Source organism: Manis javanica, chromosome 17 (assembly GCF_040802235.1).
Source record: "Manis javanica isolate MJ-LG chromosome 17, MJ_LKY, whole genome shotgun sequence".
NCBI lineage: Eukaryota > Metazoa > Chordata > Mammalia > Pholidota > Manidae > Manis > Manis javanica.
Window position 1 is genome coordinate 2,465,318 of NC_133172.1, and position 22,864 is coordinate 2,488,181.

The 22,864-nt window shown below is 54.3% G+C and overlaps 2 protein-coding genes and 1 long non-coding RNA gene across 6 annotated transcripts; 1 reads left to right on the top strand and 2 right to left on the bottom strand.

The window, feature by feature from the left end:
• Nucleotides 1–63: 63 nt before the first annotated feature.
• Nucleotides 64–2,556, bottom strand: ZNF580 (zinc finger protein 580). The gene is made up of 2 exons (XM_037025698.2): nt 2,192–2,556; nt 64–995 (listed from the first exon to the last, which is right to left on the bottom strand). Exon 2 carries the CDS (start codon nt 981–983, stop codon nt 465–467), a length of 519 nt encoding a protein of 172 aa, XP_036881593.1. The 5' UTR covers nt 984–995; nt 2,192–2,556; the 3' UTR covers nt 64–464.
• A 3,004-nt stretch (nt 2,557–5,560) lies between these two features.
• LOC140847021 (uncharacterized) lies at nt 5,561–12,874 on the bottom strand. 4 transcript variants are annotated; one of them, XR_012126605.1, is made up of 3 exons: nt 10,681–12,874; nt 8,365–9,693; nt 5,561–8,076 (listed from the first exon to the last, which is right to left on the bottom strand). It is a non-coding gene; the product is annotated as an uncharacterized lncRNA (long non-coding RNA). The 4 variants fall into 4 exon arrangements; XR_012126604.1 differs by having other exon boundaries at nt 8,365–9,996; XR_012126603.1 differs by having other exon boundaries at nt 8,544–12,874.
• A 5,902-nt stretch (nt 12,875–18,776) lies between these two features.
• ZNF784 (zinc finger protein 784) lies at nt 18,777–21,872 on the top strand. The gene is made up of 2 exons (XM_037026027.2): nt 18,777–18,924; nt 20,027–21,872. Exons 1-2 carry the CDS (start codon nt 18,847–18,849, stop codon nt 20,912–20,914), a joined length of 966 nt encoding a protein of 321 aa, XP_036881922.1. The 5' UTR covers nt 18,777–18,846; the 3' UTR covers nt 20,915–21,872.
• Nucleotides 21,873–22,864: the final 992 nt, after the last annotated feature.

Below are 22,864 nucleotides of genomic sequence, written 5' to 3' on the forward strand. Positions count from 1 at the left end.
CCGGCCTCCACCCTGCATCCCTGCCGCCTTCCCCAAACCCATAAGCAAATAAGAGCCCTAAAATGGAATGTGGAATGTTTATTAAGGGGTGAGGTGGGTGGAAGGGAGTTGATACAGAAGTGAACCGGACCGTGCCTGTGACCTTTTTGTCAAATCTTCCACGCAGACAAGAACTGTTCAGCACTTTGGTGCAGCAAACCAAGGCTCAGAGACGTTATGTCACTTGCAAAGGCTCACACAGCACAGCCGGGCGGGAACCCACTTTCCACCAGCTCACAAGCCCAGGGAGGGGCAACGACTACATCACACAGTTAGAGGGAGGGAAGAAAGGAAGGAATGTTTCTCCCTTTGGATAGATGGGGAAACTGAGGCCCAGGGTAAGGCAGTAACATTAGCCAGGCCAGGAACTGTGTGTGGGAGTGACACTGTGTGGGTCAGACGTGGAACACAGGCGGGTCTGGAACTTAGTGGAGGCGCACGTGCTGCGCCAGCTCCGCTGCGTCCTGGAAACGGCGTGGGCAGAGTGGACAGGTGTGCGGCGGGCCAGCGCGGGCGCGGTGCGTTGCACGGTGCCGCGACAGGTGGCTGGAGCGCTTGAAGGCCTTGCCGCAGGCGCCACACGTGAAGGGCTTGAGGTCCGAGTGCGACACGCGGTGGCTCTGCAGCCGCAGAGGGCTGGCAAAGACACGGGCGCACTCCGGGCAACTGTAGCCCTTGCGAGGGCCGGTCTCTCCCGGCGGCGCCTCGCGCTGAGGCGGGCCCCGGGGCTCCTCCTCCAGCTGCACCGTGTATGTGTAGGGCACCCCGTTGGCGTCGATGAGCAAGTGGCGGCCCAGCCGCGGGGGTCGGGGCCCTGCCGCCGAGGATGGAGTGGAAGGAGGGCCTTCCGTCTTAGGGAAAGGGGGAGCCTTGGGGGGCGGCGGGTCCATGGTCTCCGGGGAGGAGGACCGCGGATGGGGTGGCCGGGGAGGAAGCAGCAGCATCTGGAGCGGCAGCTGGGAGCGGCGAAGGGGAGAAGTTAAAACCGCCACTGCTGGGGAAAGCGTCCCCATCTCCCTGCTCCTTGCTCCCTCTATACCACCGACCTATCACCCCTACGAGAAAGAAGCCACTCCAGGCCGAACCTTCAGGTTCCCTCACGCGGCTCGCGGACACCCCCAGCTGAGCATTTCGCGGTCGCAATCTGCCTGTTCTCCTGCGTCCTCCCAGTCTCCGGGCAGCCCGGAGGGCCTCACCCCGCACTTCCCTCCCCACGTCCCTACCGCCAACCAATCTCCAAGTGTGTTTCCCCTCTTCACATCTTCCCGGCCTCTGGCATCTCAGCCCCCGCCCCTCGGGCCTCCGAAATCTCTCTAACTGGCGCTTCTCTTCGCAGGCCCGGCTCAGGTTGCACTCTCTCCCGGGGGGACCGCCGCAGCCTCCGTCTTCTCCAGGCCCTCCTAGACCTCCGCGCTCACTAGGTTCCTGGAAGGCCTCCCCATCTCTAGACACATCGTGGCCTCTCTTAATTCCCTAATTACATCCCCGGAGTGTCATTAACCCAATTCTGATTTTTCATTCATGGCTCCTCTATCTGTTCCTACACTTTGCATCTCAAAGCCTGGGCAGCATCGCCCCTCTACCTAACCCGTTGTCTCGATTTCACCTGTGCATCCCTAGGAAGCTTCAACTGCCTGCCTTCCAGGTACCCCACAGTCCCTGAGCCTTGCTCCCTGCTGCATGGCCCCCCGAGGGTCCCTCTCTACCCCGCTCCCATACATAAGCCACCGACATCTTTATTCTTGCGCTCTGTTCCCCTTAGGGGCCCCTTCCACTCCCGTTACACTCACCAGGCCCTCTGGAGTCCCTTTCCCGAACTACCTTTCCCCACCCCTTCTCCCGCCTTGCCTTGTGCATCTGGCATCTCTATTTCTCCATCCCTCGTATACCGGACCCTCCACCCCGCGTCTTCCCTCTGGAACCCGGGAGCTCCTCTACCCCTTCCCGCAACACCCATGGGCCCCTCTCTCTCCCCCCACTTCTGTAAAGAGCCAAGGCATCTCCATCTCTTCTCCACTCCGGCCGCCCGGATCCCACCGGCTCCACCCCCGCCCCCGCCCCCGCCCGCGGTAGCGCCGGCCCCTTCCCCTGGCCCGGCCCAGCCTCCCGCGGTCCCGGGGCCTGGCTCCTCCCTCCGCCCCGGCCCCCGTACCCGGTGCGGCGGCCTCTCGGGTCGGGAGCGGCGGCCGAGGTCCCGGGCGGCCCGGGCTTCCCCTCGCGAGTGCCGGCGGCGGCAGGGCCGAGACTTCCGGGAGTTCCGGGCCGGCAGCGCCGGGAACGCGGGCGCGGGGGGCGCGGGCACAGGGGCGCTAGGGGTGCGGCGTCCCTGGGAAAGGGCGCCGGCCGGAAACGCGCGAGCCGCCACGAACGTTCCGCCGCCCCTAAGCCGGCCGCGCCCACCGCCCGCGTTTATTGAGCCCCAGCGCGGAGGGGGCCGAGTGCGGGGGAACCACAGAAGCCCGCCTCCCTCCCATCCTCACTGGAGCAGTTCGGTCGCTGTGACAGCCCGATTAATAAACTGAGGGTAGGCGAGTCTGTCTTTGCCCTAAGACCCACTAGGACGGGGCCCAGGGTGTGTCCTGTTTCCGCTGGGCCGTACCGCCTGCAGCCCCCCGCCCAGCAATGCTGTAGGGGCTCTTCTGAAAGTCGGGCAAACGGGAGACCGAGGCCCCAGGACCAGCCATTGGTTCTGATGGGCACAGCCATGGTCCTCCCGCCCAGCAAATGGGGAAACCGAGGCCCAAGGAGCAGCAGCGGCCGTGTCTTGGCACTCCGCACAACGCGCGGCGCAGAGGAAACTGAGGCCAGGCGGCCGCGCCCATATGCGGCGCGCGGGACCCAGGAAGGGACAGCGCAGGCCCGGTCTGGAACTCATGCAAGCAGCGCGCGGAGGGCTTGCGGCTGCCCGGGAGCCGCCCCCAGTGCCCCGGGGTGGTCAGAGCTGCGTCCTAGCGAGGAGCGGTCAGCACTCTGCGCTGAAAGTGCTCTGTGCTCTGCGGCTGTCCTGTGGGGCAGCCGCTAGCCACAGGAGCTACTGCACACTCGAAATGTAGCTTAGTGAGGCTGAGGACCTGAATTTCCAATGCCATTTCTCTTCATTTAAGCTTAAATATAACCACACGTGGCTAGTGGCTACCTACCATACCGAAGCACTCCTGAACCACCCCCGTCAGTTGCAAATTGAAGGCCCACGAGTCAGAAGAGGCTCACGGTAACAAGCCGTTTGGACCACAAGGTATTTTTTTTTTTTATGTTTTACTGGGCAATATTCAAAAGGCCATAAAATGTACACACAAATTCAAATTGCGGCAAGCGTTAGGGAAAAAAACTCTAGATGTGGCAACAGCATGCTGGAACTGATAAAGTATTAAGAAAAAAACTTAAAGAAAACTCCAAGTGACCCAACAATTGGAATGTTAGGCTAAAACTAAAGATATTCTAGAATAGTGCTGTCCAAAACGGCACCCTCTCCCCGCACGCACGCACGCACACACACACACACACACACACACACACACGTGGCTCTTGAGCGCTTGGCACGGGCCTGAATTGAGATGTACCATAAATGCAAAACACCCAACAGATTCTTTAGACTTAGTACAAGAAAGTAGAGAGCAAACTATGTCATGAACTATACTGAATACATTTTGAAATACATCAGATATACGGGTTAAGTGTTACCAAAATCCATTTCAGCTGTTTTCACTTTCTTTAGTGCAGCTCACCTTCTATTTCTACCGGACAGCATTGTCCTAGATGGTCTCCCTCTTCTATAATTTCATGGTGAGGTGGGGAGGGCAGACTGGTGAACTGAGGGGCATGCCTAGTTTAAGGGGCAACTATGCTTTCTATCTACAGGGACTCCTCAACTTTGGCACTACTGGCATTTTGGGGCGGGACTGGTCTTTGCTGTGGGGGCCATCCTATGCACCGAGAAATGTCCAACAGCATCCCTGAGCTCCACTCTCCTGGTGCCAGTAGCTCCCTCTGACCCGCCGCCAGCGTTGTGTCAATGACATTGCCAAGAGTCCACCAGGGAACAACAGTGACCCCGACCTCCACGGACCAAATGTCAGCCTCCTGCCCAGATCCTCCCTGAGTTTCAGGCCCACCTAACCAGCTGCATGCGTGACAGCCACCCCACACCCACCTCTGGAGATGATGACAACGAGCAATTGCGTCAGGCCCTGCAAAGGCACCTCATCCTCAAAGCACACCGACAAGGCGGGGCCATGAGACTGTTTTAGAGAAAAGGAAACCACAGCTGGGGAGGTCATTTGACTGGCCTGGGGCCCCATACTGAGGAGTAGGAGAGTCAGGATCGCGCCTGCTTCCGCCAGAACACCAACCCGTGAGCCAGAGCTCAGGACCACTGTCTTGTCTGCAAACACCTCACTTCCCAAACCACCACCCCCACCTCTGCCCAGCTTACCTGAGCTCCCCCCAAGCCCTCTGCACCCCCGGTGCCTCCCCTGCACCTTCTCTGTGGCGACGTTGCAGCAATCTTTTTTCAGCTGTGGACTTGCACCCAGCGGCCCTCCATCCCTGACCCATCACCAGTTGCTCTCCTCCCATCCCCAGGGCCTGCGTGTCTGCTGCTCCCCCGCCACACTCATTTCCGTAGCTCGTGAAGTTGGATCTCCCCTGGCCACACAGGTCTCAGCTCCAGTACCCCATCACTGAAGCTGTGCTGGTTGGTGGAGGTGGAGTAGGCGCTGCCCTGCTCTGCCTGCCCATCGCTCACTTCAGCACCCACTGTGGCAGCTCGGATGGCCTCGTTTATCCCTTTGTTTTACCGTCTGCCTTGCCACTCCCCAGGAAGGCAGGGAGCAAGGCCCCAGACTCCCCCCCCCCAATCCAGCAGAGGTCTCAAGAGAGGGCAGGAGCGCCATTCAGTGGTTGAGTGAGTGAACTCAATCACCCTGTCCAAAAGCGAAGCACCGCCTCTCCCCCAACGCCCCTGCTTCCCTCCTGGGACAGGATCCTGATGAAGCCCCACATCCACATCAGCCCAGGCCTCACATGCCCTCATTTCCTCCACCTTCCTCATTCTCCAAAGCAAGGCGGGCACCAAGTTCTGTCCCTCTGTCATCTTGAGATGTTCTTAGGGCCTGTTAGTCCCACTCCTCCAACACCAAATGCAATGGTATATTTTTTCCCCTACATCTCTGTATAACAGTAACAGTATTATACACAGCAGGAATGGTACTACAACTCCATCCAGGTTCCCAGACCCGATTCCAATGTGTGTATGTGGGAAACACACCAAGCAATTCCCAAACACCAGCAGGGTGTCCGAGAACTCAACCCACTTCTGATGCTACCTACCCAGTGACAGCACCAGAGTCCCAGGTTAAGGGCTTCGTCCTACAAGACTGCCCTCCGTCCCCCACTCCAGACGCCAGTCACAAGCCCCAGGCATACCTGTGCATTTAACTGACCTGATACAGACTGGAGGTTCCCACGACCTCCCGCTTAGGTTTGATTAATGTGCTAGGGCGGCTCACAGAGCTCAGGAAAACACTGCTTACCAGTTTAATGAAGGACACCATAAAGGACACAGGTTAACTGCCAGGTGAAGAGAGACACAGGGCAAGGTCCCCAACAAGGGAGCTTCTTTCTGTCCTTGTGGAATTTGGGGCCTGGCTCGGTGGCACGTGGAGGATCTCTGGTTCCTGAAGCATAGAAGCTCCCACTGAGAAGCAAGATCCAAGAGAGTAATAAGCTCTTCTCTGGGGGCTTTGTGAGGGCTTCACTGCATAGTCATTATGACTACATTATTGGCCATTGGCTTATTCAGCCCCAGCCCCCACCCTTGGACAGGGGTCCAAAAGTCTCTCATTAACATGGCAAAATTCCCATTTCACCTTTAAGACTCTGCAGTGTTTTCAGGAACTGTGGATTAAGACCAAATATACCTGGGAAATATGTATTTCTTACAACTCACTATATCACAGAGCCATATGCTCCCCTCCATTCTCCAAGCCCCAGCGCTGGTCCCTTCCCCTTGCCCTGGCCCAGTCTCAGAATTCTCCCTGGTATGCAGGCCTCCATCCAACTCCCACACTGACTGACAGAGACTGTCAAATGCAACCTCTGCGCCATTAAAAACTCATGGTCACCCCATTGCCCTCAGGACTAAGTCCTCCTGTGCCTCAGCCTGGGACTTGAAAGCGTCATGAGGTGACCCAGCCGCTTCACCTCACCTCTCACTCCTGTGCTCCAACCACACATGGCACCTCACAGCCCCCTGACCAGACTTCAAATTTGCACAGCTCTAGGTGCAAAGGCGTACGTGATTTCCTCTGCCTGGGGCCTCCCCCTCAGCCTCCCGGGGTCCTGTGTGTCCTGGCCTCCCAGGCTGGCAGGGCGTCTCCTGCACACCTTGCTCACCCGTCTACCGGCTCCAGAAGGGTCTCCCACACTTCCCCTGCTTAGGATCCTCCCACGGCTCTACCTACAGCTACAGTCCCTTAGCCTGGCCTCTCACCAACTGCCCAGGCACCTTTCCCACCCCGCCCCTCACTCACACTGACCAGCCACACAGAACCATTCTCACTTCTCAGTCCACACATCAAGTCTTGGAACACTGTGCCTCTGTCCCCATCCCAGCCCCCTCTGCTATCAGATAAACACCTTGGTCCTCAGCAATCTCTCTCTCCAGCTTCATCCATGACCAATACTCATAACCCCAGACTTCATACGGCACCCTCATATCCAGGGGTCCCCTTCATCCTCTCAATCCCATGAGCAGGGCACTCCACTGAGCCTCAAAAGCCACTGGAGGCTTGCCTCAGATCTCCAATCCAGGTAGCAGAGACGGTACTCGAACTTGTTGCCCGCACTCCACTACCCCACCTCCCCCTGCTGCCCAAACCCTTCTTGCCCTGCAGTCTGAGCCCTGTCTCCCTCAGGAATCTTTCCTGGACCCCCTCTTCTCAACATTCCACCATCTATGTTATCTTCCATTCCCATGCAACAAGCCCTTCTTGCTTTGGGGAAGAAATGATTGCCAAACCTGTACCTCTGGAGCAGCCTGAGTTCCAGTAGCCCACTTGCCAGGCTTCCTACCCACCTCTCTGTGCCCGGTCCCAGGTCTCATGGGGCTTCTCAGGCCACAAAGCCCGTAAAGCCACTCCATCCCACAGCCAGGTCCCTCGCATCACACTGAGCACTCACTGCTCCACTGGGCAGGATTCCAGCAGTGCCACGTCTCCTGCACCCACCCACTCCCCCAAGCCCTGACTGGCCATCATACCCAGGTGCAGCCAACTTTTGGTCCAGAAGTTCCGGGATGGAAGGAGGGAGGGAGTTGTGCCTAGGAAAGTTCTCTCACCAATAACTCACAACCGCAGAAGAAAGGCTCCCACACCGCTTGAGTTCCAGACCTACCCCAGCAATTTGAAAAGAATCAGGACTCGCATTTACGTGAACCTGTCTCAGCAGGCACCAGCAAGCACGTGACGGAGCACCGTGTGCGGCTTTGGTACAGTACCTCACATCTGTAGCCCACCTATAATGCCAGTATCTCATTCTACCCCATCTGACAGACTGGGACACTGACTCCCTCAACGGGGCAGCGACTGGTCCCAGGCTATTAAGAGGGGGCTGTGGCAGTCAAGGATCCACCAGGAGACTCCTGCCTCCTACCCTGGGAACCCTATTTCAGGAACCAGAAAACTGAGGCCCAGAGAGGCAGTCACTTGCCTCAAGTTACACAGCAAATAAGCAGTGAGGCCAAAGCCCCAGCCTCTACCTGCTGTACCAGAAACAAGAGCTTCTAAGGAGCCCCTGCGGCCTCTCCACCGACAGGGCAATGCCTTCCAGCCTTGAAGATCCGGATATGCTGGGCCAGCTGCTGGGCATCTTGCAAACACGGGGACAGAGCGGACAGGTGCGAGCCGACCCCAACGGGTCCGGTGTATGAAGCGAGGCCTCGCTGCAGAGCTTGAAGGTCCTGCCGCATTCGGGCCGGATTTCTGGGCGGGAGATGCGACGGCTCTTCGGGTGTGGGCAGCTCTTGAAGACCTGTAAACACTGGGGACAAATGAAGCTTTGTGGGGCTTGCGCTCCGGCCAGGGGACCTTGTCCATGTGCCCCACAGGATACACCATTGCCGGCAGAGAGCAGGCGACAGTCCTTGCCAGTGGCGCGAGGCCGCCAGGGGGCCGCCGAACAAGACGGAGCCTGAACCAGGGCGGGGGCCGCCCTAGGAGGCAAGGCGCCCAAGGCCTACGGAGAGAATCAGGGGAAGGTATACTTCGGGGCCCTGTACCTGAGGGGAAGCCAGGCGGGATCAGGTGAAGCTCTCCCACCAAAACTCACCAGCCTAGAGCCTCTCATCCCGCACCCAGAGGCCAGCGCAGCGACCGGGTTGACGCTCGGCGGGCTGGGGGCCTCGCTAGCCTCCCCGGGAGTCTCCGCGGCGGGCCCCTCTAGCCCCACAGTCTCTGTGATCCACGCACTTCCCTCTGGGCGTCACTCGGCGCCGCAGTGCTCAGTACCTGCCTCGGCCCCGGTCCGAGCCGGTGGGAAGCACCTCGGAGGCCGGCCCCAGGCTGTTCTCTGCGCGGTGGCGTTGGACCTGGAGATCCCGCGGCCCGGCTTGCGCTCCCGCCGCCACTGCGGCCAGACTGGGCCCCAGCAATACGCCCCGGCGGGAAACAAATGCTCCCGAAACAACGGTTCCGGGGCTCTGCGCGCCTCACCTCTCTGCACGAGCGTGGGGGAACAGCCAATAAACTCTATTTGGTGACACGATAAAATCAGGAGGAAAGACGAAAGGAATGACCTTTGAATGAAAAGTCGTGACTTATTTTTGAAAGTGTCTTCATGCCTCTGGGCTCCAAACAGAGCCTGTCTTTTGCAATAGGTCTGTGCAAAAGGACTTTCTACAATAGGAAAGAAAATAGAAAGTCTATCTACAAATAGAAACCGAAAACAGAAAGGGCTAGTGATTTCAGTTGCTGCACAGCAAAGACAAGTGACCAGAATTATTCACCCGTGGGACAGCTGAGGAAACCCAGACCTTGACACTTAATGCATTAAAAGGCAAGGAAATAGAGTCAAGTATCCTTCCTCCGTAGCAAGTGGTAAAACACAGACCAGAGGGTTAGTTACTGGCTCTGGGCCACACACAGCTCGTCAGGGCCAGTCCCTCCACAGGGCTGGAGTGGTGGAGGGAAATGACATCTGAGTCTGGAGTACACTGCAACTCCTGGATTCATTCTCCATGACACCTGGGAAGACCTTCCCTGACCAGTGCAGCAGGATTTGTTTGGCCAACTCCTGGAAAGTTCTGGGGTAAGCAGAGGTGGCAACAGCCATGCCACCCCAGGTTGGTGGAGCACTTGAAGGCCTTTCCCACAAGGCCACACACTCAGGGCGAGTGCAAGACACGATGTTTCATCAGGTAAAGTAGCTCTTATGTGTTTGTAAGCACACAGGGCAGAAGAAGCCCCATTGGAAGCTGACCCATCTCCCTTTGCATCATCCTGAGCCACTTCCTACAGCCACAGTAGCGTATAGAGAGCACAGTAGGGTATAGGAATGTTGGTATGAGCCAGTGCTTCCAAAGTGAGTTGGATCGCTAGACGGCCTCGCACAGGCCTCTCAGACCAAGTGCTGGATATCCGAGTGGGAGAGGCCATTAGCCTGGAGAAAGAAAGCATTCTTGAAGACCTGCAGGCACTCAGGACAACTATAACCTGGTGGGAGTCAGCTCCATGGACTCTCTGATTGTCGTTAGGTTTTTCCACTTGCGATTTGTGTAGGTGTATGGTTCGCCCTTCCCATTAATGAGCAGGTATTGGCCTTGATTCAGGGCAGGAGACGAGCCTGCAGGCCCAGAAAGAGAAAGAGGAGGAGGGGCTAACTCAGGGGAAGGTGCTTGCTGGGGATAAGAGCCCATGGTTGACGAGAATAAAGTCATGGTCATCCTTGAATCCAGAGGAGCAGCTAGAGGAAGGAAAACCGCATTGACTGAGGGTGGGAGAGGTAAGCTAAGGGTGGTGGTGACCAAAGAACCTCTCTCCATACCCCCAATCTCTGCTGACCTATGTCATTCTCAGCCCCCTACTCCCTAAACCTCTCATCTCTCCAAGGGGCTGAGGGATTTTTCATAGCTGTGTGCCCAAACTCTAGACTTACTACCTTTACTTCTCTGTGCTCCCAGGATGCGCACAGGCCTCTTGCTTCGACCCATTCCTCTGATGTGCGCTGAGGGTCTTACACCCCCTGGAATCTGTGTGACCCATACTTTTCCTTATTGCCCGCCACCTCCTCTTTCAAACCCCTAGGGGTGGCGTCTCTTCCTGCGTTTCCATTCCTCCCCATCGGGGTAACTCTCTCCTCTCTTCCAGGACCTCCCCAACTGCCCGAATTTCTTTTTCTCCCCAACTCCAAAATCTCCTTTCATGCTTGTCCCGCAGCACCAATTAAGTGTTCCTATCCCCCGGAACTCTCACTTCTGTATTCGACTCGCTCCGCCACCTCCCACCACCCTTGCCCACAGCCCACCAAGGCCTCCGTGGCTTCTGCCCTTTTGTGTTCCCGCGGGGCCCTCGGACGCGAACCCCCAACGGGTGGGTCAGCTCCGGTCTTTTCCGCCCCCGAAGTCCACCAGAAAGAACATCGCCCTACACTCTGGAGGACCTTCCCTCTCCGCACGCCGTCCTTGTGCCCCAGAACCCCCTTCTCCGGGCGTCGCCCTCTCAGTCGGTGCGGGCTGAGGAGCTCCTTCTCCGCAGGGCTCGATCTTCTAGGAGCCCCAGGGGTGGTCGGCGCGGACGCGCAAGGTGGAGGGCCCTGTTCACGTGAAAGCCCTCCGACCACACACAACACACTTGAAGGAAAGGTTCCCGGAGCGTTTTGTTCCGCTGGCCTGAATCCCACTCCTTCGTCTGTTCAGCAAGCCTTTGTTGCGTGCCTCCTATATGCCAGCTTCTGAGGGTAAAAGCGCGAGCGCAACAGGCCGAAATAGTCCCTGCCTTCCACTTACAGGCAAATCTGGTCTTTATAGGATTCATGCCGCAGAAATTAATTCTCCTAGGCCTCATGGGGGCGACAAAGACCATAATATAGACTGTCCCCCACACTTTTTAAGAAGGTCGGTCATTGAGATCCCTGGCAATTTGCAAATGAGGAAAGTAAGGCCTGGAGAGGTTAAGTGAAATGTTCATGGTCCCACGGCAAGTGGGCGCCAGAGCCAGGATTACAACCCAAAGTCGGGGGCCCCTTACACTTTCCACTGGAGTAGCTACCCTTTGGGGAAATTGTCCCGTGGCCCCTGAGAGCTACAAAGGGTGAAGCTAGAGGAAAGTTTAGGTCGAAACGAGAGCTTCATTAGAGAAAGAGTGCCTGAGTGTGAAACAGAAGACCCAGTGGGCTGGGCCCTCTAGCCCCCAAGGGAGGGGTCTATGGCGTCCACCACGTGCTGGCTGTGGGCACTGGCAAGGAGAAAGTGCAAGGCTGGACCTTCAAGTTCCCACCATTTGGGGCTCGCCTTAGTGCAGGCTGGCTGGAAGGATTAGGCCTATTCCATCAGGATTTCCTGGCAGGCATCAGATTTGAACAAGGCAGCTGAGACATGTGAGGACGTCAATTTGGTGTCAATCAGACCCTAAGTCTCTCCAGGAGAACCTGAGAGGCATTTGGGGACACCAGGCCCCATTTGCTTTTCCCTTTCTGTCATGTGGAGGTGTAAGTCCGGGCAAAGTAAATCCCGGGGCAAAATACCTCTAAAAAACTAAATCAGTCAAAGGGAGAAAGTTTAAACCCGTTTTTTGCTTACAAACTGCAGTCCAGCGCCGTCTGTCCCCCACCTTGCTCCGCAAGCAAGCCAGCCCCTCCCCTTAACCTCTTAGGTTCAGACACGCCCTCGGTTGCCAGGTAATTACCCACTGACAGGGAGATGAACTTCTCTCCACCCGGGAGGATATGCAAATGCACTAAAGCCAGGCACGATATTCTGGAAATGTTACAAGTTTACCCACAGGAGGCCAACATTTTCCCCAAACTTATTTTATTTTTGTATTGAGATGTCAGTGGTAACCTTAAAAATAAGACTGGCAGTCATTTTACCAGCAAAACGAGCTTAACAACAGCAATCCCACAAATCTGTGCAGAGAACAAAATAGAGGAGGCGGCTCTTTTATAAAGGAAGGGGGTGGGAACAGTTGGGAGATTGTTCTAAGCAAAAAGTCCATTGGAGGAAACTGGGAGTAACCTGCATCGTGGCTGCTCATTGGCTGAGTCATGACAGTCTCTCATTCGCTGGGCTGTGCCAGGGCAGAGAGAAACTCTTCCCTCCTACTAAGTAATGAAGTAGCCAAAATAGTGTGAGTTGCAAGGAGTCCTTCCTGGAGGGTCTGAAATTGACGAGGAGTGGTGGGCATGAAATCCCCCGCTGCAGGCCTCCCTACTGCTACATCGGCCAGGTATCCCTTAATTAATTTTCGCATAAATTACATAAAGCATGTAAGTCTTGAGGTTACAAGATCAATGAATCTTTACATATATACATAGCCGTATAATGGCAGATGTCTCCCTGGTGTTTCCTATCCATCATTAAGCCCCACTGAGTATAATCACTATTCTGATTTCTATTCCCAAAGATTACTTTGGACTGTTTTTAAACCTCATATAAATGTAATTGTATTGAAGTACTCTTTGTGTCTGACTTATTTCACTCAATTATGTCTGTAATTATATCATCCATGCTGTTGTTATATATCAACAGATTTTTATTTCCATTGTACAGCTATCTTACAATTTCCTTGTTTTTTTTTAAATTGTCGATAGACACTCGTTTTGAATTTTGGTCTATTATGAATAAAGCTACTAGGAATACTCTTGTGTATGTCGTTTGGTGGATATAAGCACCCATTTCTTCTGTGTATGTATCTGGGAATGGAAGTGCTGGAGTGTATGTCTACTTAGTATTACCAGGAATTAACAATTTTCTAAACGGCTGTGCCAGTTTACATTCCTGTCAGCAGTGTATGTGGGTTCCAGGTGCTCCACACCCTCCCCAACACTCTGTTTAAATTCCTTTTACTTTCAGCCCTTATAGTGGATGTGAAGTGGTACCTCATTTCACACCTCTCCAACACCTAACGATGCTGAACCTTCTGCCTGTGTTTAATGTCTTCTCTTAAATACCTACTGAAATATTTTGCCCATTTTTAAACCGAGGGCTCTCTCAATCTCAGCAGCCAGGAAAAGAGGGTGGGAGACTTGGGGAAAGTGGGGTGTGGGGAATCTGAATGACTTGTTCATGTTCCAGCTGTCCTAGCCCATCAGGCTGCTACAACAATGTACTACAGACTGGGAGGGAGAAATTTACTTCACGTAGTTAGGGAGGCTGAAAGTCCAAGGTCAAGACATTGGCAGATTCAGTGTTAGGTGAGGGCCCACTTCCAGATTCATAGATGCAGCTTCCTGTCTGTGTCTTTACATGGCACAGGTGGGAGAGCTCTCTACAGTATCTTGCATATAAGGAAACTAATACCATTCCTAAGGGCTCCACCCTCATGACCTAATCTCCTCCCAAAGGTCCCACCACCTAATACCATCATCTTGGGGATTAGGTTTTGACATGAATTGGGGATACAAGCATTCAGTCTATGGAAACAGCAAAACAGGGACAAATACATTATCTCCATCCTCACACCTGAGCCTCTGATAGTGCATATAATTGGATACTCTCCCAGCTAAGTGCTTCCCAACTTACTGCTCTTATCAAGAATCTTGGAAGCAGGTGTGATACAAAGGACAAGAAAAGGAAGGTGGATGGATGAGATCATGTGTACTTGAAGGCCTTGAGTCCAAGTGGGAGGCACTGCAGGACTTGAAGAAAAAGGCTGTTTGGCGCACCCAAAGACATTAGAATTTGATGCAGATGTGGGGAAACTGGAACCTTCATAAGGTTGTTGGTGGGAATGCAAAATGGTGTGTTTTTTCAAAATGTTAAACAGTTAAAAGTTACCATATAACCCAGCAATTCCACTCCAAGATATATACTAACAAAACTGAAAAGGTATGTTCACTCACAAACTTAGGCATGAATGTTCAGAGGAGCATTATTCATAATAGCCAAAAAGCAGAAACAACCCAAATGTCTATTAACGCTTGATAAGTGGATAAATCCCATGTAGTATATTCATTCCACAGAATATTATCCAGCTTGGACTGGAAAGGCCTAGAGAATTATTCATCTTTCAGAGTAACTAAGCATAATGTGTGCACCCAGAGACAATGCTGGCTGGGGACATCACCAGGTTCCAGACTGAGGAACTTGGACTTGGTGCTGTGGGCATCCTGGGAGAGTTCTGAGCTAGGCAGAAATGCTGTCATGTGAGGGCTTTAGAAAGAGTCCTCTGACCCTTAAGGCCTCAAGGCAGCAAAGGAGATAAGCAGTTGGTTGTGTCCTTCAGCCTGGTTGCTGAAAGTAGGCAGGAGTCAGAGGTTGCTTTCTGGAAGAAACAGGTTTTGAAAAAATGTCCAGGTTCCATGGGAAAGGTTATTTTGAGCAGCAGAAACAGCCCAAGAACTAGCACCTGGAGGGATGAGCATAAAGGTTTTAACGAGGGTATGACACGTGTTTGGCTGGGGCACCATCAAAGTGGTGAGAAACCAGAGAGCTTGGTGGATTCTACAACATGAAGGTCTTCAAACGCCAGGCTGAAGAGTTGAGGCTTTTGTCTTCAGTCAAGAGGGAGCCATGGAAGGATTCTGAGCCCAACAAAACCAGATCTGACTTTTAGAAGGATCTGTCTGTGCACTAAAATAATGTATGAAAGTACCAAGCAAAATAATGCCCTGGAAGGTTAACAGATACTCATTGTCGCTTTACAAGTGAGAAAACTGAGGCACAGAGAGGGAGCTCACTGCTCAAGGGCTCACTGGTAGCAGCAAACCGAGACGTGGGGGCCTCAAAGTGCCCCAAAGTCCGCATCCCTCAAACCAAGGGCCGTGCCTGTTCGGTCTTCAGTTCGGCCTCCGCAGGCCAATCCCGTCCAGGTTTGCCCTTTCGTTTCCCGCCACCACGGCCCGTCTAGCCTCCGCCAGCCTGTCCCTGCTTTTCCCTCCTGCCATCTACCCACACGCTTCCTCTCGTTTCCCTCCCACCCTGCCCCTCTATCCGCCGCCAGCCTCTCTATGGTTCCCCCTCTCCCCCGGTCCTGTAACCCTCCTTCCCCAAACTCCTCGGCATTGGCCGTCTGCCCCGACGCCCGTCCGATCCGTGCCCGGGGATGCCTCTGTGGTCCGGCCGAGCAGGAACGGCGGCCAGTGGGAGAGGGGTTCCAAGGAGGGCCTACGTAAGAAGGGGCCGTGCCTTCGAGAGAGATCCAGGGAAGAAGGTGCGCGTTCCAGGCCCTTGTGAAGACGCTCCGGCTGAAAACACGAGGCGCAGAGAGGAAGGATCCGCGTTCCGCGCGGCCCCCGCCTAAGTGGGATCCTCGGAAGATCCCTGGCTGCAGAGGGGTTTCCCGTCTTGTTTCGTTTTTGTTCTGACAGCGCTGGAGACGGACAAGAAAACCGTGAAACGCCCACCCCATGCCACACACTAGGGAAAATGAGGCCAAGAATGGGGAAGGAACTCCTCCGAACCAGTCAACCAGGAACCAAATGGAATTCAAGCCAGGGGTCTCCTGACTCCCAGTTCCCAGAACGTGTTTCTCTGTTTCAAAGTAGGTGAAGTAGGTGGTAACAGGAAGGCTCCCAAAAGGCATGCAGGGCGCTCACAGTCGGGTTCCAGTCTGATTCCCAGCCTCATCTCCCAGGATTCTCCTTCACACATAACAAGGCGGATACAATTCTTTCCTTTCAGAGTGGTTACGCATGGCTGCAGAAGTGGGTTTACGGTGGAGCTAACAAAGCTTAATTAAGCTTAAGGCTTAAGGCTGAGTAATGAGTGTTGACGATTCAAAGAGTATTTAAGATGAAGCACTTCTCAAAAAACTTGCAGTGCCCTGTAGCCTTAAATTCATAGGTGAAAGAAACTAAAGTTTTTCCCAAACTTGACAACAATACTAAATAATTGTGAATCTGTAATAAAAGGTAATTCGGTCATCAATAAAAAATGATTTTGATAAGCCACATTAAAGAAAATATCAGATTATTCTTTTATAGAAAATATTAGAAAATCGTCATAAAAACTATAGGAAAAAAAGTTGTATAAGGCTGAGTCAGGCAGAAAACTAATAACATTAACTATATGTGCTTTTAAAGTTCGGGGTTGTACGTGGTCATTGTCAGCTTTCAACTTTGTTATTGAAAGGGTATCTCGCCGCGACCCTCCTTACCCAGAATGACTCAGGAAACACGGGCCCACGCAAGAGACTTTATTATCTGAACGGGAGAGTGGCTGCCCAGAAGGGGGGTGGGGAGGGAGAGAGAGAGAGAGAGAGAGAGAGAGAGGGAGGGAGGGCAGCAGCGTGGTGCCTTTTACTGTGGCTCCGCCCGGCCTGCTGCTTTAGGGGAGGGTCGGGATGTTTAGAGATAAGGCATGGTAAGCCCAGTCAAGCCCCAGGCAAGCCCAGGCATAATTCTCACCGGTTTATGTGCTTGGGACCATGGGGTAAATGGAGGATGAATTACTACATTCTTACAGCAATTAGTTGGAATTTCTCATAATAAATGTTCACGTGTACACCTTCTTTTTTTGTATTTTAAATTTTGCTTGAGGTTTCTTTTCCTTAGCTGTATAAGCTTCACAACCCACAAAACCTGGATCTGCCCTGCTTTCACACGCAGTGAGCTCTCAGGAAACACTAGTTATTGTCAATATTGCTGTAATTTGCACACCCAACAGGAAGGTTTGAGGAAGGTTCACTCTTGAGGATTACTGTTGCCTTAAATTCATAGGTGAAAGAAACTAAAGTTTATTGGTGGCTACACGGAGTTATTTATATTATTCTGAATACTTTTTGTATACAGAAACAATTCATGATAAAATAAATATAAATCAAATCTCCCTATGTGTATCAGTCAAGATAACATAGGTTATGCTGCAGTAACAAACAACCCCAGAGCGCAGTGGCTTAAAATGACAAATGTTTATTTTAAATGCTACATTTCCAATGGAGGTCAGCATCATGTTTATAAATAAACAACTCTGCCAGTCTCAGTCAAGATAGACTACGCTGCATCAACAAATAACCCCAAAGCTCAGTGGAGGACAGTTTATTTACTTTTTTTTTATTAAGGCATCATTGATATACACTCTTATGAAGGTTTCACAAGAAAAACAATGTAGTTATTACATTCACCCTTATTGAGTCCCCCCCATACCCCCCTGCAGTCACTGTCCATCAGTGTAGTAAAATGCCAGAGTCCCTGTTTGCCTTCTCTGAGCTACACTGTCTTCCCCGTGACTTCACACACACCATGTGCACCAACCATGATACCCTGCAATCCCCTTCTCCCTCCCTCCCCCCTTGCCCTCCCCCACCCCTCCCCTTTGGTAACCACTGGTCCCTTCTTGGAGTCTGTTGAGTCTGCTGCTATTTTGTTCCTTCAGTTTTGCTTCATTGTTATACTCCACAAATGAGGGAAATCATTTGGTATTTGTCTTTCTCTGCCTGGCTTATTCCATCCATGTTGTTGCAACTGGTAGGATTTGTTTCTTTCTATGGCTGAATAGTATTCCATTGTGTATATGTACCACATCTTCTTTATCCATTCATCTACTGATGGACACTTAGGTTGCTTCCATATCTTGGCTATTGTAAATAGTGCTGTGATAAACATAGGGGTGCATCTGTCTTTTTGAATCTGAGAAGTTGTTTTCTTTGGGTAAATTCCTAGGAGTGGAGTTCCCGGGTCAAATGGTCTTTCTATTTTTAGTTTTTTGAGGAATCTCCATATTGCTTTCCACGACAGTTTATTTCCAATGCCACATCTCCAAGACCAGCACCAGGTTCTGTTCAGTGCAGATACTCTGGAACTCAGGCTGATGGAACTCGCTTCGGCCAGCAGGTCCCGAGCACCGAAGACAGAAGGGATCTTGGTGAGAGGCTGGCTGGCTCTTCCTGAGCTGCGGCGGACGCACGTGGCTTCCGCTGAGAGTTCCTTGGCCAAAGGAAATCACCCCGCCACGTCTAACTTCAAAGGAAAGCGCAATCCTCTAACGCTCCCAGAAGGAGAAACAGCGAATTTGGGAAAGATGGTCATGTTTCGGACTCTCCTCTCTGCCCTTCAGAAATAGCTGGAGGGTGCTCCAAAGGTCTCCCATACCTCTTTCTCACTGGGTTTTCACCAGCCCTCTACAGTTTTATACACGAGAAAACGCAGGCAGGGCGCAAAGAAGCGCAGCGACTTCTCCAAGGTCCCACAGCCAGGCGTGGGCACGAGCTTCAGACCCAGCCCGTCCTTGGTGCTCTGCTCCAATGAGCGTTTCCCAGGCACACCAACCTGTGGGTTTTGCTAAGTCGCAGTACCCGCGTGTTACTGCTTGCTGATATATTTCTGTAAACTAACTTTAAACACCCTTGAATTGGTAAACTGCCTCGCTACATCACAAGCCTGCAGAGGGACCACAGCACAGGGTGTCTGGAAGCAGAACAAAGGTAGTGCACTGCTGCCGGCGCCTAATGTGTGTTAAAAAGGGTATTCGAACCACCCGCGGCCCCGATACCCTCGTCTGCATTCCCCTCCCGGCCCTCAGGCAGTTAGGAGGGAGGCAATTAGGAGCCTCCTGGAGCCCCGCCCAACCCCAGTGCGCCTGCGCGGAGGCTCTGACACAGCTAAGCCCCGCCCCCTCCCAGAGGGACCGCTGGCCTGGGGGCGGGGCCTAGACACAAGATGGCGGCTGCGCGCCCGGAGCCTCCGAGTCCGAGCTCAGCGGCCCCGGAGCCGCGATCCCCGGAGCCGCCGGACCTGGTGCGGGAAGGGAAGGAGCCTGAGTGGGGGAGTCGAGGCGGGAGGAGGTGGCTGGGCGGGGGCGGGGCCTGGGCGGGGCCTATGAAGGCTGGGCGGGGGAGGTATTTAAGGCTCAGGCCCTGGAGGCGGTGCTCCTTGGGACGGTGAGGGGCGGGGCTCGAGGAGGAGCCTATGAGGTTTAGGGGCGGGGCCCGAGGAGGCGGCTGAGTGGAACATCTGGGCTGTAGATGGATCCAGGGAGGGGAGTCTCGAAGATGGAGTTTGTCTAATTAGGAGGTGGAGCCTTCAGAGGGGCGGGGCTTCCAATAAGTTATGGGGCTGGTGAACTTGGGTGGAAGGTTGGGAAGGTGACATGGAAAGACAAAGGCGGGGGTTATAATCAGGGCGCCCCAGCTAGGGTGGGGGATGATTCTGCAAGAGTCCGAGCAATGTGTCAAATGCCCAAGGAAGGATTTAAGGGGAGAAATGACCGCTCCGGGTTACTGATGTACTTGGGTTTGGCGGGTCTCAGAGAGGTGAACAGGACAGAATAAGGACTGTGCTTGCGGAGCTTGCAGTCTAGGGAGAGACAATAAGGGAGGTTTGTTGTCTTACAATGTATAGAGGAATTAAGAATGGGCCCAAAGAGTAGGGGTACAGGGAGCTAAATTTAGACAGTCAGCTTATATTTAAACTGGGGTCAGAGAGAGAAGCAACGATCGTGCTATTATGTGGTCGCTTTGGGATTCTAAGGGCAGTTAGAGCCATGGGGGCGCTTTCGTGTGGAAAAATGACCTGATTTTCATTTTCAGTAGGCCTGTGGGGCTGCTTTGGGGAGGTGAGTTTTAGGGGACCAAGCGTGGGGGCAGAGATTCCGTTCCCGAGGCCTTTTCCTTTGTCAAGACAAGAAATGATTGGCTTTTAACTGCAGGAGGGAAATGGCTGGCTGGTGACATAGTTTGGAGTGGAGGGGGCAGTCTTGCTGGGGAGGATGGAGAGCAGGAGCTGGAAATTGAGGAGCCGGGTACACTACAGAGGAGACGGATGTTTTAATAAGGGGGGTGCTTTGGGGAGGCCTTGAGGCAGGGTCCACAGCCTCCTTTCTGCTTACCCCCAAACCCAGGTCCTGGTGCCTGATGATGGCCGCCCCGCCACACCCCCGAGTGACCTCATCGAGATCCAGGTGGTGAAGGTGACCGACACCACGCTGGAGCCTGAGCCCCCGGAGCCAGGTTCTCTTCACTGTGCCTTGTGTCCGGCTGCCTTCCGGCTGGTGTCCGAGCTGCTCTTCCACGAACATGGCCACCTGGCGGGAGCGGAGGGCGGCGGGCAGGGTGGGGACCCGAGCCGCTGCCACGTGTGCGGCCACAGCTGTCCGGGCCCCGCCAGCCTCCGCGCGCACTACAGCCTGCACACGGGAGAGCGGCCCTACCGCTGCGCCCTCTGCCCCCGGGCCTTCAAGGCCCTGGCGCCTCTGCTGCGGCACCAGCACCGACACGGGGTGGAGCCCGGGACCTCCCAGGGACCCACGGAGGCGGCGGCGGCTCGAGAACAGCGGCCCGGGGTGGCCCAGGAGCGCGCGGAGGTGGTGATGGCGGCGGCGGCGGCGGGCGCGGCGGTGGGGAAACCCTTCGCCTGCAGGTTCTGCGCCAAGCCGTTCCGCCGCTCCTCAGACATGCGCGACCACGAGCGGGTGCACACGGGCGAGCGGCCCTACCACTGCGGCGTGTGCGGCAAGGGCTTCACGCAGTCCTCGGTGCTGAGCGGCCACGCCCGCATCCACACCGGGGAGCGCCCTTTCCGCTGCGCACTGTGCGACCGCACTTTCAACAACTCGTCCAACTTCCGCAAGCACCAGCGCACCCACTTCCACGGGCCGGGGCCGGGATCGGGGGACTCTGGGAGCCAGCTGGCACCGGGGGCCGAGGGGTCAAGGAGCGGGTGTGGGGCAGGAAACACGCCGAACGAGGGGCGTGGGGAGACAGCGGATGTGAAGGAGGTCGACCAGTAGGCTGGGAGTGCAGGGCCCTGGAGAAGCCAACACGGGAAATAAGCTGCAGGTTGCAGGGGAGGGGTGGGCAGAGAGGAGGAGACAGGAGAGGGGAGACTGAGGGAGAGATGATGTCGGAGCATCTCCTGTGGGGAAGCAGAGGACCCCACAAACCCACTCGGCACCTCCATGAGACTCAGAGAGGCATAAACACAGCCTTGTGGTTCCCAGCTAAACGCAAGCAGCTCAGGTTGAATTTCATTACTCCCTTTGCCTACCCCTTGGGTACCCTTGTGCAAGACAGCTTGTCTCAGTAGAGCCTGGGCATGGCAGAGAGAGTCGGGGTTGAGTGGAAGGGGCAGCACTGGGGTCCACCACATTGTCTCTGGGTCAGCCCTTCATCTGTGGAACCCTGGACAGCCTTGGGGCCTAGGGTGGACTGGGATGGAATCTTTTTGCCTACCTCACTGGATTGCACCGAACCTGGGATACTTATCCACCCCCTGGCAGAAGATGCCCACCAGGCCCTCCACGAAGAGACTTTGGGATGCTATCACCTTGAAGCCATAGGGTCCCCAAGTCATAGCCTCAAGCCTCAAGCCTCAAGGGTGTAAGCCTGACCATAAGGATCTTAACTCAAAGAGCTGCACCCTGTCCCTCTTTAACCCACCCAGGCTCCTCTTCCAAGGCAACTGGAAGCCGAGGCAGCGACCAGCTACCAATGTTCCCTTCCTAAAGCTTTAGGCTCAGAGCCCATGACCCCCAGGTCTACAAAGTAGCCTCAGGTTTCTCTAGCTTCCTCCACTCCCGGTTCGAAGCAAACAGCTTACTGCCTGGTCCCAGGCTATCCCAAGGAAGGGCTGGTGGATGGCAGGTGGTGGGTGTGGAACCAGAGTTGAGTCACTGTGAAAGGGGTGAGATTTGGAGCTGGAGGTGGAAGCCTCCAGTTCTGTTCCTATTAAAGGACTTTCTGAAGGGATTCTCTGTCAGTCTCCTGTTTGGGTTGTCTGCATTTTGGGGTGGGATGGTGGGGCTATACTGTAGTCTTGCCATGAACAGTGAATCACAGCGTACCTCTCTCCAGACATCTGTTTGCTCATCATTAGAATGGCGGTGAGCAGTGTCTGGCTGTTCAGAGATGTCCTGTGGCTTTGCTGTGGGAGAGGAGGTCAGGGAAGTGTGGCAGAAGGAAAGGTCTCCATGACCAATATAGTTATTTTGGAGGGGGACCCCAGGCTGCCACCTTCCTGTCACCAGCACCTCCACGAAGTAGCCCACAGACAAGTCAGCACACACTCTGCTTCCTGCAAAGAAACACCCACTTCCTGCTTCACGAGCATCACCACCCAAGCCAGAGACCTGGGCAGGTTCCCTACACCTTCCTCATCCCTCATCCATGTACCTAATCCCTTATCCAATTCCTGAGGAGCCAGCTCAGCCTCTTTGGAATCGGAATTCTTTTCACCGCTGCGCCTGTAGACCAAGCCAACAGTAGTCTCACATCTGGATAGCTGCAGAGTCTGGTCTCCATTCTCCGCCATGCACCACACGGAGCCTTCAAAAACAGACCCCGAACTTGTCACCAGCCCTAGCGGGCTCTAAGAAGAGGTCGCACACGGAAATGCCTATGTGAGCTGTGCGGCAAGTTAACAAGTGAGGAAGGTGGCTGAGCTCAAGGGGGAAATACCAGCACCGCTGAGGTGAAATACGGTGACTGACATGGGCTCCAAAGAGTGGCAGGAGTTGGTGGTAGATGGAGGATGTACACCCCATCTGAAGAGTGCAATGGCTATTCACCATTGGGTATGGGGGTGCAGACTGGGTTGCTAGATCCCCCAAATTTTTCAAAAGTTGCGTTAGTTCACATTATGTAAAATATTTTGATTCTAAAACATTGCTAAGCCAATTTTTACTTTTTTTTAATGTATGGGCTAAACAAAATGTGTCAGTGCCTTGTATCCAACAGCTGCC

Coding starts and splice junctions, on each gene's coding strand:
- ZNF580 (XM_037025698.2), bottom strand. CDS start 983: ATGCTGCTGCTTCCTCCCCGGCCACCCCATCCGCGGTCCTCCTCCCCG.
- ZNF784 (XM_037026027.2), top strand. CDS start 18,847: ATGGCGGCTGCGCGCCCGGAGCCTCCGAGTCCGAGCTCAGCGGCCCCG. Junction 18,925..20,026: donor CCCCGGAGCCGCCGGACCTG/GTGCGGGAAGGG, acceptor CCCCAAACCCAG/GTCCTGGTGCCTGATGATGG.